The sequence below is a fragment of the Lolium rigidum genome, chromosome 1 (assembly GCF_022539505.1).
Source record: "Lolium rigidum isolate FL_2022 chromosome 1, APGP_CSIRO_Lrig_0.1, whole genome shotgun sequence".
NCBI classification, from domain to species: domain Eukaryota; kingdom Viridiplantae; phylum Streptophyta; class Magnoliopsida; order Poales; family Poaceae; genus Lolium; species Lolium rigidum.
In genome coordinates this window covers 115,120,229-115,134,481 of record NC_061508.1, presented here as the reverse complement: position 1 = coordinate 115,134,481, position 14,253 = coordinate 115,120,229, and the positions used below count along the sequence as shown (strand labels likewise).

At 42.3% G+C, this 14,253-nt stretch overlaps 2 protein-coding genes across 2 annotated transcripts; both read left to right on the top strand.

Annotated features, from left to right (window-relative positions):
* The first annotated feature begins 1,632 nt into the window (after positions 1-1,632).
* LOC124680444 (WD repeat-containing protein DWA2-like) lies at positions 1,633-5,515 on the top strand. Its single transcript, XM_047215505.1, has 14 exons — positions 1,633-1,748; positions 1,844-1,927; positions 2,037-2,169; positions 2,280-2,391; positions 2,942-3,041; positions 3,174-3,301; positions 3,410-3,479; positions 3,928-4,016; positions 4,343-4,388; positions 4,478-4,548; positions 4,631-4,704; positions 4,779-4,837; positions 4,936-5,008; positions 5,112-5,515. The coding sequence occupies exons 1-13, from the start codon at positions 1,701-1,703 to the stop codon at positions 4,975-4,977; spliced, it is 1,056 nt and encodes a 351-aa protein (XP_047071461.1). The 5' UTR covers positions 1,633-1,700; the 3' UTR covers positions 4,978-5,008; positions 5,112-5,515.
* A 2,057-nt stretch (positions 5,516-7,572) lies between these two features.
* On the top strand, positions 7,573-13,594 carry LOC124650428 (O-fucosyltransferase 6-like; the record flags this gene model as incomplete). The annotated part of the gene is made up of 9 exons (XM_047189960.1): positions 7,573-7,668; positions 9,488-9,578; positions 9,775-9,851; positions 10,470-10,558; positions 10,671-10,854; positions 11,221-11,402; positions 12,204-12,306; positions 12,403-12,734; positions 12,832-13,594. Coding segments are annotated over 9 exons (1,650 nt in total), but the record flags the coding sequence as incomplete, so codon positions are not given.
* Positions 13,595-14,253: the final 659 nt, after the last annotated feature.

Below are 14,253 nucleotides of genomic sequence, written 5' to 3'. Positions count from 1 at the left end.
CGCGTCGGCCCCGCGCCTCCTCGCCTCTCATTTCGTTGTGTCCGGCGTGCCCGGTGCGTCCCCTGTGGGACGGGGACGGGCTCGGGGCGCCGGACACCGTATAGGGGTGCGCCGGACAAAAAAGGGCTTTGGGGGATGCGGCTGGAACGCTTTTTTTGTCCGGCGCGCCCCAAATCCCTTTGGGGGACGCTTTGGGGGACTGGAGATGCTCTAACATGGGTCTTACTGCTGCCGTAAGGTCTAAATTGACAAGACCTTCCCAAAGCGGTGATTAGCGTTCCACCCGAGTCGCATCATGCGGAGCGAGGCAGGGGCCTTCTCACCTTTTTTAATCTTACATTCTTCCACATCACTTATTTCAAGTAATGTTCATATATATATGTATTCATCATGTTTTCGATCACAAAGATCAATTGGAAAGTTTCGACATGGTAAAGCCCAAATCTTGTTTATCCGTTGATAGAGTTAGATTTGCCCTACTTTCTTTTGCGAGGAATAGGTGAGAGCTACGAATTCAAAACATCCTTAAAATTAGCATCAAAACAACACATTTTTTTTAGGTAAATGCAGTTATATCCGTCATGCAATTAGATAGAAGATAATGATCTAGTTTATAAGAAAAATCGGGTCAAAAAACCATACAAACTATACATTGCCCAATTTATGAGGAAAATCGAAGAAAAAGAACCACATGTGTGAGAAGACTCGTCGGCCACAAAATGCAGCTACCTAACGCAACGAACACACACATCCAGCTTCCAGGCCGCTGCCCCGACTTACATTAACCAGCAATGGACCACCCTCAGACCTTGAACATCATGCCAAATTTGGGGCTACCGCCTTAACCTAGCACCTAGATCAACATCCACATTTTTCAAAGACGAACCAGGTGAGTCGAAAAGCTCGTTGTCCACACATATCTCCAAGCCACCCAATCCCATGCAACAAAAACAACACATCACGTCTCTTGGTTTAGTAGAGAGTGTAGCCGCATTGGTGTGATATAGTTGTATTATTTCGCAAATAAGGGCACACACAATAAGGTGATGTCAGTCTTTCCTTAGAGGTGCCACATCGGATCTTTTGTAGTTGGAGGAGAGAGGTTGACGAAAGAGGAGGTTGTCTTCTCTTGGCTAAGTGATCATCTCTTGAAAAATAAATAAGAGAATGCTATTTCTTCATTATACCACATGTCTTCCATTAACAACATAATTTTTTTACCAATATCATTAATTGGTAGAGATGGTTTGCCGTGCCTATAAAAGATAGGGAAAATTTTCCACATGACACCGTTATTTTTCGGTGTCTGCTGAAACACACCGTCTAGTTATGTCTTTGCCGGATACCATTTTAATTATGTAACATATTTGCCAGACCACGCCACCTGGTTAAAAAGAAAACATATTTTTTTTCTACAATTTTGTATATGCACGTGGTATGGTTTATTAGTTTCGGGAGTGTGCACGCCAAATCATTGTTTTTTTCTGATTCCTTCTTACGGCCAGGAAATGAAGTTCTGTCCATGTTTGGAATACGTGTCCCGTACCAGTATGCATCAGTGGAAGGAACCTGAACTACGTTTCCGATCTGGCAAAGCGGACTTCAATCTCGTTAAGGACTGTGGAAGGCGACTTACCCGCCGTGACTCCATTCAGCGATCTCCGTTCGCATCTCCGACCGTCTCGCCGGCGGGAGCAAGAATGCAGGGCGGATCCACCGGCATCGTCTATGGCGGCCTCAAGTACCAGGCAAGCACCACCACCTTCTCGAAGCTTCCAGATTACCCCCCGTGGCGCCCTTCTCCCGAGTCACCTCATCTTCTTCCTCTTTCCCCCTTCCCCAGGCGCGTTGCATCGCCGACGTGCGCGCGGACGCCGGGTCCACCACCTTCCTCGCCGGAACCCTCAGCCTCAAGGAGGAGAACGAGGTGCGTCTGGGTTTCCGCCCACTGGCGGGCAATTCGAGCTGTGGTCTACTCTTATGGTTGTCTAGAGAATGGTGTGTGATTGGATCTCCGATTCTTGATGTCCAAGTAGGTGCACCTGATCCGGCTGCTGCCGGGGGAGAACGAGCTCGTGTGCGACGGGCTGTTCTACCACCCCAACGAGATCTGGGACCTCAAGTCCTGCCCCTTCGACCACAGGCTCTTCTCCACGGTCTACACCTCTGGTAGAAAAAGCTCCAGCCTTTCCCAAATTCCCCTGCTTATTTTTTTGATGCATTGAGCATTTCGATACACAATTCTGAAGCGTCTCCATGTGTTACAATGTGAATGGAAGGCGAGGGTTATGGCGCGTCCGTTTGGAAGATCCCGGAGCTGTACGGGCAGTCAAACTCGCCTCAGCTTGAGGAACTCTTCAAGCTCGATGAGCACACGGCCAAGATAAGATGGTACAATCTTGTTTGCCTTTTGAAGTCTTGTGCTTGCTCTGGAGCTATTAAATCTTATGCCGGTACAGGATGTATTTGTGCTTGTTAAATTTTAGACTAGATGTAACCAGAACTCTGTTGTAGAATGTATTTGCTGTTTAATGTGGCTGTGCCAAGTGGTGCTTTGTTTGCAAAGTACTAATTGGGGATGCTCATTTGGTGAGTGACAAAAAACGACAGACCGTAAAGCTCTGTGACTATGGCCATGGTAATGGTAATATAGCATGTATTGATATGAGAGGGTTTTACTGAGGCGGGTACACTGAATATATATCGACTTTGGCAGAACACGTACCTCACTTGTTTCAGAGCACATAATAGATGTTTTTTTACTATGCAATTATTCTGAGCTACGTTTAATTGTTTTAATCTCTGCCATGTTCTTATAAGTTTTCTTATGTTATGTATATAATATGTGTTAGCTTTGTATATATGGATATATCCTGGACGGCCTGTAGTAGAATAGATCTTATCATGCGTATAATCTTCATTAGCTAGTTTATTTTTGCAGTGTTCTGTGGTGGCCACTGGGGAAGCATGATAAGATAATTAGCATCGATGAGAGAAATATTTTTCTCTGGAACATAGACCCATCTAATAAATCAGCCAAGGTGTGTCCATCTGTTCTTTTCATCCTTTATGAGCATGGGCTTAATATCATTTTTTTATAACTGAAAAAACAATATTGCTACCAGCATCAGTTTAAGTACATCATGGTCCTAATTTGAGTTCCGAAGTTGCAGGTGGTATCACAGGGATCTGCTGACATGCTTCCCAATTTACGTGGTGGAGCTTGGGATCCACACAATCACAACTCAATTGCTGCTATAACTGATTCGTCACTTCACTTCTGGGATCTCCGTTCCATGAAGTCAGTACTTTGACAAATTTAACCACATTCGACTATCTGAGCTTATACTTGTATGTAGGTTTTGATATGTTGTGCTTACATCTTTATGTGTGAACTCATCATTCTCAGGAGATCAAATGCAATTGAACATGCACATATTCGAGATGTGGATTATAACCCCAAGAAGCAAAACATAATTGTGAGTTTGGTACACTTCTTCAGATAAAATATAGGTCGATTTCTTCTACCAGAAGAACAGGTTTATCAGCCGCCTTTGTGTAGTGATCTTGAGAAGGCATATTATATGTCTCTTTTATTTTTCTTATTACCTTTTAACTTTGTGGAGTTTCGTTTTTTCTTACACTAGTAGTAAGTAGCATAGTTAACATTTAATCTGGATTTTCCACTACGTATTACTTTGTTCTACCAAATGCTTTGTGTTGATTGTGCTTGGCATAAAATTTGGAATTTGTATCTCTTAGAATAATTTAGTCTAGTTAAACCTCAAATATTATTTTTGTAAAATCTTGATGATTCTGGCACTAGTATCCATGTCAGAGTAACAGTGATAGCCTGAGAGTTGTTGCTAATTTATTTTATTCACCTTTCATGTATTAATGCTTCCCGTGATCAATTACGCGTTGCAGGCAACCGCAGAAGACGAATTCGGAATTCGCTTGTGGGATCTCAGAATGCTTAAGCATCCTCTGAAGGATCTCCCTGGACATTCACATTGGTATGTCGATGTATCTTGTAGTAAACTCAAACGAAAATCCTGTCATCGCCAATTTAGTTGATAAAGTACTGTAAATCATCGTTTATTTCTATAATGTGATGCAAATGTGTGCTGCTTGATGCTTGACATCCTTCAAATGAGTGTAGTTCATCCCATCTCAACATTATTCTTACTTTTTTGTTCGATCTAGCGGTTTAGCGCTTACCACTTATATGGGATGATGTTGTCGAGTCACCAACTAAAATTTTGTGGTTGCTATTTTGCTTTTGTTATTCTTCAGTCCGGCAACATCAAGCTAATTGACCTTGACGTAATGATTTCTACAGGACATGGGCTGCTCGGCACAATCCTGAGTATGATGAGCTGATTCTGGTCTCTCTCTCTCTCTCACATGTGCACTTGTAAGTGTTTCTGTAGTAATATATTTATTTTACTTGTACTGATTATTGACACTTCCGTAGAGTGCTGGAACGGATTCAGCTGTCAATTTATGGTTGGCTAAAGTTGGAACTGATGAATCTGGACTGGAAAGGTTTCTATTACTTACAACTTTTCTCGTTTGATTACTTTGTTTGAACTTATAATTTTGATGCCCCCTAATCTTGTTTTTGCAGCCCATCTGGTTCGCCCAATAGTCAAGAAGAACCATTACTGAACTCATATACTGACTATGAAGATAGCATATACGGTACCGTTGAATCTCCCTACTTCTATGTAAATTATAATTTTGGCAAAGAATCTTAGAGCTAATTTAAACTGTAGGAATTGCATGGAGCTCTCATGACCCATCCTTGTTTGCTTCTTTGTCTTATGATGGAAGGGTGAGTACCTGCAGCCTTTATTGTTTATTGTAAACGTTTGATTTGTGCTTTCTAATGTTACATTGGGTCTGAATGTTGAGAAATCCTCTGATGGTCAGGTTGTTTTAGAATCTATCAAGCCCTACTTGCAGAGAAAATGAAGCTTGTTGGTCTATTTTCTCCACTTTATGTGTATGTGTGTGAAATTCTTCTCTTTGCTCTCAGTATAATTGTCCTTAAGATTACCTATGCTATTTTCTTGTTCTAATAAATTGCTCCTTTCTCTCTCAAGCAGACTTGTGTGTTGTGGATATAATTGGTGTTGTAGAGCTCTCCGCCCTTGCCATTCTGTGTTTGGCTATGAGGGGCTATTATCCGGTTGTGGTAACCCTGGTACTGTAGCAAGCCAATAATATTTCAGTAATCATTGTGGCTGAAGTCCAGGATGGTTTAGGTCAGCTGCGGCTGAGAAAGAAAATTGTAATCTAGCCACAATTGAAAATAATATAACGCAGCTGAGGTTTCAACTGCTTGCTTGTATCTTCCAATGTGGTAGTAATTAGTTCTTCAATTTTGGTTCATGGGGAAACTGTGAATGTCTGATCGGTAGTGTTAATTACTGCTTCTCGAATTCTTATAATTCTGTGATGTAGTGTAATTGAAGTACTGAACTGAAGTTCGTAGTATTGTTGGGATTTACAATATCAAATCATATTTTTTTTTGTTTCTGTGCCATTTGTGTATTTTACAATATATTGGGTCTCGAGATTATTATTTTTGGCTGAGTTAAGTTGGTAGATACTTAAATATGATGTGCATAAGCTTGTCCGAGTCAAATGTGTGGCTCCTCATTTCAGGGCATGGATGTCTGAAGGTACATGTTAGGATCACGAACTTGGTAAGTTTCTGTTTCCGTAACCTACTTTGCGCATGAACAACCTACCACTTAGGAAGGATTGCATGCTTTGGGTATGGAACCAGGAAGGAACCATCTACTAGCTTCTGGCAAATATTTGTGTTCACAAATTGATATGCATTGGATGGTGTTTTGTGTTATATTACTGATCACAGACAAATTTCCTCAACCCCATTTTAGAGTAGGAGAATCTATATTCTGCTAGGAATATTGACGAGTACAACTCTTTCAAATGCAGGCACTCTATCTATCTACCTACATCTTCTTTTCTTCACTAAGAGTCATTTATGAAAGTCTATCTGCACAGAATAACTACCTATATTAAACCTACTACATGCTTTTGCTGTCGCATAAACAGTGCTCATTTTTATTTTTATTTTTATTCACTTATAAAAGTTCTTTAATGTACTTTAATAGAGCATCCTTCTAGTATCTAACCACACCGCACGCTAAATCCAGCTAGTTGTTGGTAGAAAAAAAGGAAGCATATGTTTGGACTTGTAATGTTGCTTGGGAAATACACCACCTAGTAATACACATGACTTCTCCACAATTTTAAGTCTCCAATCTGTTAAGAAAATTGATGTACTTGTTCAAGTTTGATAAGCAAGCGGTTGGCATCCTCTTTTACCCACCACAAATATGGATACGCATCACACCGTCTTCCACAATCTACACCATTCACCTCTACGTCTCGCACGCTCCACTGCCAATTCCTATAAGGTACAATCGCCATCCCTCTTGTCTCTAATGGGTGGTTCCCCAAAAGGTGGTTTACCAAAAGAACCAACATTAAACACTTCCTCCTTCTCATATTGATTCCCTCCGTCATCTTGCTCCATTTTACTAGTCAACATGCTTGATCTTCTCGTAGAACTTCCACATCCCATGCCTCGAGTTGTTTGCTCACCAAGACCAAAGAGAGAACATTCATTCTCTATGTCTCCATTTGAGGGAGTTCTACTTAGCGATTTGATGTTTTCCATTTTACCATCTTAACATTTCTTCATCGTTGAATTTTAGCGAGTGGGCCATATTTCGTGTCATAATGTACAATTGTCTCCGACCCTATCTACTCCCCACTTCACCCACCTCTCCTACCCGTCTCACATGATGTTTTTGTTGAATTAGGTCATCTCTTGACCCCCCCCCCCCCCCTCATCGATGACCCCCTATTGTGAAGCCCTAACCCTAACCTAGATCCCCACCTCATCTTCCATGTCGTCGCCACTCCCTACGTGTACCCTGCCACGTCAAGCCAAAAGAATAAGATAGCGGTAGAAGAAAATGAACTTTTTTTTTTGGCGAAAATAGTATTGTGGGCACCGTTCATCGATGATTATCTATCTTTGCCGTTGAATTCGATCCTAAGGACACTAGTGACGGAAAACAAGACCTAAAACGTGATTCAGTTTTAAGACGATCGCCGTACGCTTTCAGTACACCGGTCTCGAAAGTTCAAACACACAACTGATCCGTAGGGCTCCCATGTCGCCGCTGTCCCCGCGACAACTCCGCCGCCGCCGCCGCCGCGGCGCTCTCCTCCTGCCCTAAAATCCCCAGCCGCCGGCCCCGAGATGGTCCTGCCGCGGCGGCGCGGGGGCCACAACCATAACCCGTGCCCGTGCCCGCGCCGCGCCGCCCTGCCGCCGGCGGCGCTCCTGCTGCTCTTCCTCCTCGCCGCCGTCGCGCTGCTCTACGTCTCCCCGCCGCCGCTCTCCGACCACCCGGCCCTCGCTTCCTCCCGCCGCCGCTCCTCGCATGCTCCGGTACTCCACTGGAACCCCTATCTGCTTCCGCCTTTCCCCCACATCTCTCGATCTAACCCGTGTCGTTTCACGGGTGCTGCCTCCGCGCGCTTGCGCAGCTGAACAGCTCTGGCGGCGGCGGCGGCGGCCTACTGGAACCCGCTCGCCGCGAGATTTCCCGCGTTCCGGTAAGTATGTGCCTCTCCCCTATTTTGCCTTTGTATTCACCAGATAGGACCATTCTTCAGAGAACCGAATCAATTGCTTGCATGGCTATTTTGTTCTGTTTGGCGGAGTACTGACTTGAGTATGCCGCATTACTCCCGATCCTTGTCGACAGTCGACCAGTTTCTCTGATTGTTTGCTTTGGGCGCTAGATCTAAGTGAACTAGGCTCAGTTTCGAAATTAGTTGGTGGTAAGCATCGGATGTCACTGATTTTGGCAGTTCAGCCTTTACCAAGCCTGTCTATTTCGCCGAAGAAATCAACTGCACCGAGGAGATAAAGGTGCAATATGATCAGGACTACAAAACAATTGTAGAGAATTTCGTAACTGGTATGGAAAAGAAAGACATATCTACTTGGAACAAGGACTATCTAATGAACTGGATGAAGGATAAGTCTGGAAATAAATTATGCTCTCTCGAAACCTAGAGATGTCTCATAGACACGCTTCCTTGGAAGATACTTCTCATTGGGATAAGTTAAGGGAGCAACTATACGGAAAAGGATATCATAAAAGAATTAGTACTAGGATAAGTAACTCAATAGACTAGTAAGCTGTATTTAATGTATCACCTGTTGAGGTTCCAAAGTACGTGGAATGAATTACGTTGTGTCATGCCAGGTACAGGTACGAGATCACAAGATACCTGTTTGCCACAACGTAATTCATTCCCCTGACTGCAATGTACCCTGCAACCTCAACATGTGATGCATTAGTACAAATTCCCAGTCTACCGAGTCATTTATTCTAGTATCACTTCTGTTATGATATCTTTGTTATGTGTTTGCACTTTTAACTTATCCCAGCGTGAAGTATCTTCCACCTGCAGCTTGGCCATGTGACGTCTCAAGGTTTCCAGAAAGCATGCTGTACTTTCAGACTTATCCTTCACCCAATTCATAAGATAGTCGTTGTTCCAAGTAGATGGGTCTTTCTCTTTCATGCTAGTTACGAAATTCTCCATAAATGTTTCGTAGTCTTGATCATAATGCCCTTTTACCTTCTCATAGTAGTTGATTTCTTCATCGGAATAGACAGACTTAACAAAGGATGAACTGTCAAAACTAGTGACGTCCCGCTATTAAAGTTTAAGTATTTAGTTGGTGGTAAGCATCTAGTGCTTTCATCTTGGTTGCCCCTCCATGTTTCTTCCTGCGGGCAAGGTTCCCAGTTCCGGCTGGCAACATGCACCTGATGGTCAGTGTGTGGATCGGGGCGATGCCCTTGTAGATATGCCTTATTCCCTTTGATCCCATCATACGCGGCGGGTTTGATACTGCAGCGACTCCAACGACGGTCCCTCTTCAGGTCTACTTTGACGACTCATCGGTTGCTGCGGCCTTCTTCTCCAAAGTTTTGCTCCAAGGGCTTGCTTGTATTTTTTTATGTTCTGCACGGGCTTTTCTTTTATTTGGGGACAATTGTCCCACACATGGATATTTGTGGTGTAATTTGTTCCTTTTATATATATATTTGGATTTTTTTTTCAAAAAAGAGAGTTGATGGTAAGCTACTGAGTTAAGCTCCGTTTCTATTTTGTTTCAGAAGGACTTATATTTGCATGCTCCAGGGTTCATTGAGCCTGTCTTCTTGAGTTTCTAGAGGTGTGACTTGAAATAGATTTTGTTTTTCTGTTCCACTGCTGACTATTTTGAGTGTAGACCTGTTGCCCTTTTGGCAAACCATGTTTTGTCTTCTTTTTTGTTGCTATAGTTTGTTCAAATAGAACCTCTATTTTCAGTATTGTTTAGTTGGTTACAGTTTCTCAAACCTTGCTGCAGAGAGGTGGTTGGACTGCAGCAGATGACCAATGGGGTTCAAAGCTTGCTAGCAAATTCTACGGGTGCAGCAACTCCAGCAGCAAATTCCCTGGTGCGCAATATTCTTTTCCATTTAGGATTGGTTAAAATTTGCTGCAGCCACATACGGTATTTCAGATGTTAAACTTGCTCTACAATCTTAGAATGCACGCCTATTGTATTCTGGAAAAGGTTGAATGCAAACCTTTTCTTTGTTGTCCTGGATTTTTTTTTGTTTGCCTGAAGTAATTATTGTTTAATCTGTGCAGATTCAAGTGTTATAACACACCCAGACCGTTATTTGATGATTGTTACGAGTGGAGGCCTCAATCAACAGAGAACAGGGGTAAGTTATGTGCAACTGGCACATTATTCCTGCTCACATATCATGATGCATGTAGCTGGGTAGGACACACATGTAAATCAACAAGTTATATGTGTATAGTCTTAATGCCCTCTTATTTGACCAGTGTTACAGCTGCAATTTGTCATATATTATTTCATCTATGAGAATCTGCTCCTAAAACATGTTTGCAGGTTTGCTTTGTTTTGGATATCATGATTATAAATCAAATAATCAATTGAAGATACATTATCAAGCGAATAAACTGATACCAGTTTCAATATTAGAACAGAGCCAGTATAAATAAGCTAACTGATTGATACACGCAACACATAAATAAGAGGTTGTATCCTTAATAATATCATTATTAGTCTTCAGTCAAAACTTAGAGCAGTCTAAGCTGATGCTGGGAACAGCGAGACACCTCCTGTGTAGTGTCTTAAGGATGGGGTGAATATTTGAAGTTTGAGATCTTCACAGTTTTGCTCTGAAAACGAGCAAGGTTGGGAGTTTCACGTTATGTCTCAGAGCTAACTCTGCAGTAGTTATATATGTTTTTTGGTTCCATATTATGATGTTCATAATCATCCATTAGCCTAAGTATTCTGTACTGCTTCTCAGATAATTGATGCTGTTGTTGCTGCACGTATTCTAAATGCGACACTTGTTGTTCCCAAACTGGACCAGACTTCCTTCTGGAAAGATGCCAGGTTTCTTCGAGTACCAGACACTTATCACCCTAGCCCTCAAATCTGCTGATGTTTTTAAAAAGACTAGGATGCATTTTGTCTGTACTTAATGCCATTTCTCTGCACTCTGCAGTGACTTTGCTCAAATTTTTGATGCCGACTGGTTCATCTCATCTTTATCAAAGGATGTGAGGATCGTGAAAATGCTTCCAGAGATAGGAGGTAAAGTGCGGGCTCCTCATAGAATGCGTGTGCCCCGAAAGTGCACTCCGCGTTGTTACTTGAACCGTGTGTTGCCTGCACTTCTTAAGAAACATGTAAGTCATTGCAGTGTAGCAATGTTTGTTACTGAGATACATTATTTAATGTGATTTTATCACTTGCATCAACCTGTTACACCCTCATTGGATTGTATTAACTGAAAATAGAGATATTTCATATGCATGGTATTGGATTGCATGTTCTTTCAAAAGACTATAGGGCCATGCTTAGTTCTTCTGTTGGGAAATTGATAAGAACTTCTGGTAAAGAAAAATATAACATCATTTTGTCAGCATTTTCAGAAGCCATAACTTTTACTCTTTAAGTTCCCCATGCTCAAAGTTATTTTGTGAATGTGAGAGATTTGGCTTCTATGATTGAAATACTAGGATAGCTTATATCTCTTCTTCCACCTGATGCAGGTTGTTCGACTAACAAAATTTGATTATAGGCTAGCAAACAGGTTGGATTCTGACCTGCAGAAGCTGAGATGCAGAGTAAACTACCATGCGTTGAGATTTACTGACCCAATACAAGAAATGGGTGAAAAGATAATACAGCGAATGAGGGAGAGGAGCACACATTTTATTGCTCTTCATTTAAGGTGCTCACAATTCAAATTATCATTGCCGCAAAGTGAGATAAAGCTTACTGATATATGCCATATTAGGCTATCAACTCTTTGTGTATGTGAAACACATAGTTGGTATGAGGTGAGATTTAGTTTAAAGCATACAGATTGCCTCAATCTTAGCAGGGATGAGCAATAATGCAAGCTTCTCAGCAACTTTGTCATTGGTATTATGAACATGCTGTCTTGTTACCAGGAATACCTTAAGCATAGTCTAGTTGGGAGGATGCACAAGGAGTGAAGGGATGTTTATAAGTTGGTGTTGGCCCAACACTATTCAAAGTAATAAATGAAAGATGTTAGAACTGAAAAGAGAAATCTGTATAGGCTCGGCCTTTCTGTGAGCATATACTCATGATTCCGAAGTGGCACCTAGGAGGGACTCATGTGTTATGCTGTTGTATGAAGTTCAATCTTTGTTTCAAATGTTCGGTTGGTCTTGTTAATAAGGAGGAAAGGGTCCTATTTGGTCCTCCATATATTTGACTACTAGATTCCTAGGAACAGTTGGGTGCTCGGGCTAGTGAACCACTGTCGTCTATGGCTCCATTAGCGAATGTGATTTTGGTCTGAAGTTTACTACTCCCTCTTATCCATATTAAGTTGTACTTAATCAGCGACACTTAATATGGACGGGAGGGAGTAGCTTTCTACTTCTGAAGTGTCCTTGTATCAATGCTATAAATTGCTACCTCAGATGATGTACACTCTTTATTTAGTTCTTAATGGGTCAATGTTTTTTCTTTCCCTCTTAACACTGTTTTGTGGTGCCAGATTTGAACCTGATATGCTTGCCTTTTCGGGGTGCTACTATGGCGGTGGAGAGAAAGAGAAGAGAGAGCTTGGTGTGATACGGAAGAGATGGAAAACCTTGCATGTAAGTATGATATCATAATGTATTGCTAGGCACTTAAATAAGTCATGAACCGACGATTAAACTATGAATGCAACCTCTGCTATTTTTGCATTTCAGGCTAGCAATCCAGAGAAAGAAAGAAGGCACGGTAGATGCCCACTAACCCCTGAAGAGGTGGGGCTGATGTTGAAGGCACTGGGCTACACAAACGATGTTCACATTTATGTTGCCTCTGGAGATATATATGGTGGGGCAAGGACATTAGAACCCCTGAAAGCCCTCTTCCCCAATCTCCATACCAAGGAAACAATAGCAAGCAAAGACGAGCTGGCTCCATTCTCAAAATACTCATCTCGCATGGCTGCATTGGATTTCATCGTCTGCGATGGAAGTGATGCTTTCGTGACTAACAACAACGGGAACATGGCCAAAATTTTGGCTGGGCGAAGGTATAAACTTTGTTTTGCTGCTGTATCCTCCGCTATCATCACGTTTCTGTCGTACAGTCTGATGTTAATCCTGACTATTTATTGGGGCCCTTTGCAGGAGATATCTTGGGCATAAGAGAACGATCCGACCAAACGCTAAAAGGCTGTATTCTTTATTCTTGACTAGAGGAAACATGTCTTGGGATGCATTCTCCTCCAAAGTGCACATGTTCCAGAAAGGGTTTATGGGAGAGCCCAAAGAGCTCAGGCCAGGAAGGGGGGAATTCCATGAGAACCCGTCGACGTGTATATGTGAAAAGACCGATCCCAAAACACTAACCAAATCTAACCCTCGAAGCCAGCAAGGCTTGACTAATGGTACCGAGGGAGGCAAAGCCACTAGTGAGCCCACAGTTCCTGATAATACCGGTGAAGAGCTGGGAGGATCCGGTGAGGAAGAAGATGACGCTCCCATGGAGAAAGAAGATGACGCTCCTGTGGGGAAAGAAGATGACGCTCCTGTGGAGAAAGAGGAGATAGTCGACACTGAAGTGGAGGATGATGCGTTGGTCAGACCAGATGATCCTGAGCTAGAGGAGTTCCTTTCAGATTAGACAAGTTATTATCCAGGAAGTAGATGTTAACCAGCCGCCGCCACAGTTTTGGTGAGCAACTGATGAGTTTTGACCCTCTTAACTTGTACATACTTTCTGCTGTGTAAAATGCGCATCCTCAGCTCTACTGTAGGTAGCTCATAGTGTATCATGACCATTCCTTAGTCCAGTATCGTTGGCTCTTGATTGTTGTAACTTTATATTTTGAGGCTGTAGCGTTTGTGGTGGTATGAGTTTGTAGCTGTAGCATGCTCCTGTTTCTGTTTATTCGTTTTCTGCAAGCCTTTCTGATGGTGTCTAAGGTGCACATATCTGACTTATTTTGCAGCAAACTGCAGCTGAGCATCATTGTTTAGAGACCTGCGAAGTGTGTGCTTTTCAGCTGCATAACTGCCAGGTTCATTTCACCTACTCTCCAGCCAACTTTTCCTGTGGGTTTTGAGCTGTTAAGTTCGAATTCTATCCTCCGAGAGAGGCTGTACAAACGCCACACCCAAAAAAACCCCGAGGCCTCGTTTGGTAAGAGTGTACACGATTGAGTATTTGAGAGTGTTTTTTTCAAGTGGATTGGGTGAAAACACTTCTGTCTTCAAAAACACTCTGTTAGACCATAATCCCCTTTTTCATCAATAGTACATATTGATTTATCTGTTTGGAAGATGGGGAAATTCTACAACCAATTTGTTCAAAAAAAGAAACAAAAAAAAACTACAGCAAATAATTCAATTTCCACAGCAGAGAATAACCTGTTCTGCTGATTGTGACCATGGAAACTGAAACTCATCAGAATTCTCAAGCGCTGGTGCTTGTGACAAATCTATTGCAGCACCATTCTCATACTGTCAAAATTAACTGACCAACCAAACATACACATGGAATCATTCGCGGCGAGCAAAGAGATAAAAAATGACCTTGAAAACGGGCCT

Bases quoted from the DNA above. Each gene is read 5' to 3' on its own strand.
- LOC124680444 (XM_047215505.1), top strand. From the start codon at position 1,701: ATGCAGGGCGGATCCACCGGCATCGTCTATGGCGGCCTCAAGTACCAG. The intron at 1,749-1,843 runs GCAAGCACCACC...CCCCTTCCCCAG, and splicing joins ATGGCGGCCTCAAGTACCAG to GCGCGTTGCATCGCCGACGT. The intron at 4,705-4,778 runs GTACCGTTGAAT...TTTAAACTGTAG, and splicing joins CTATGAAGATAGCATATACG to GAATTGCATGGAGCTCTCAT.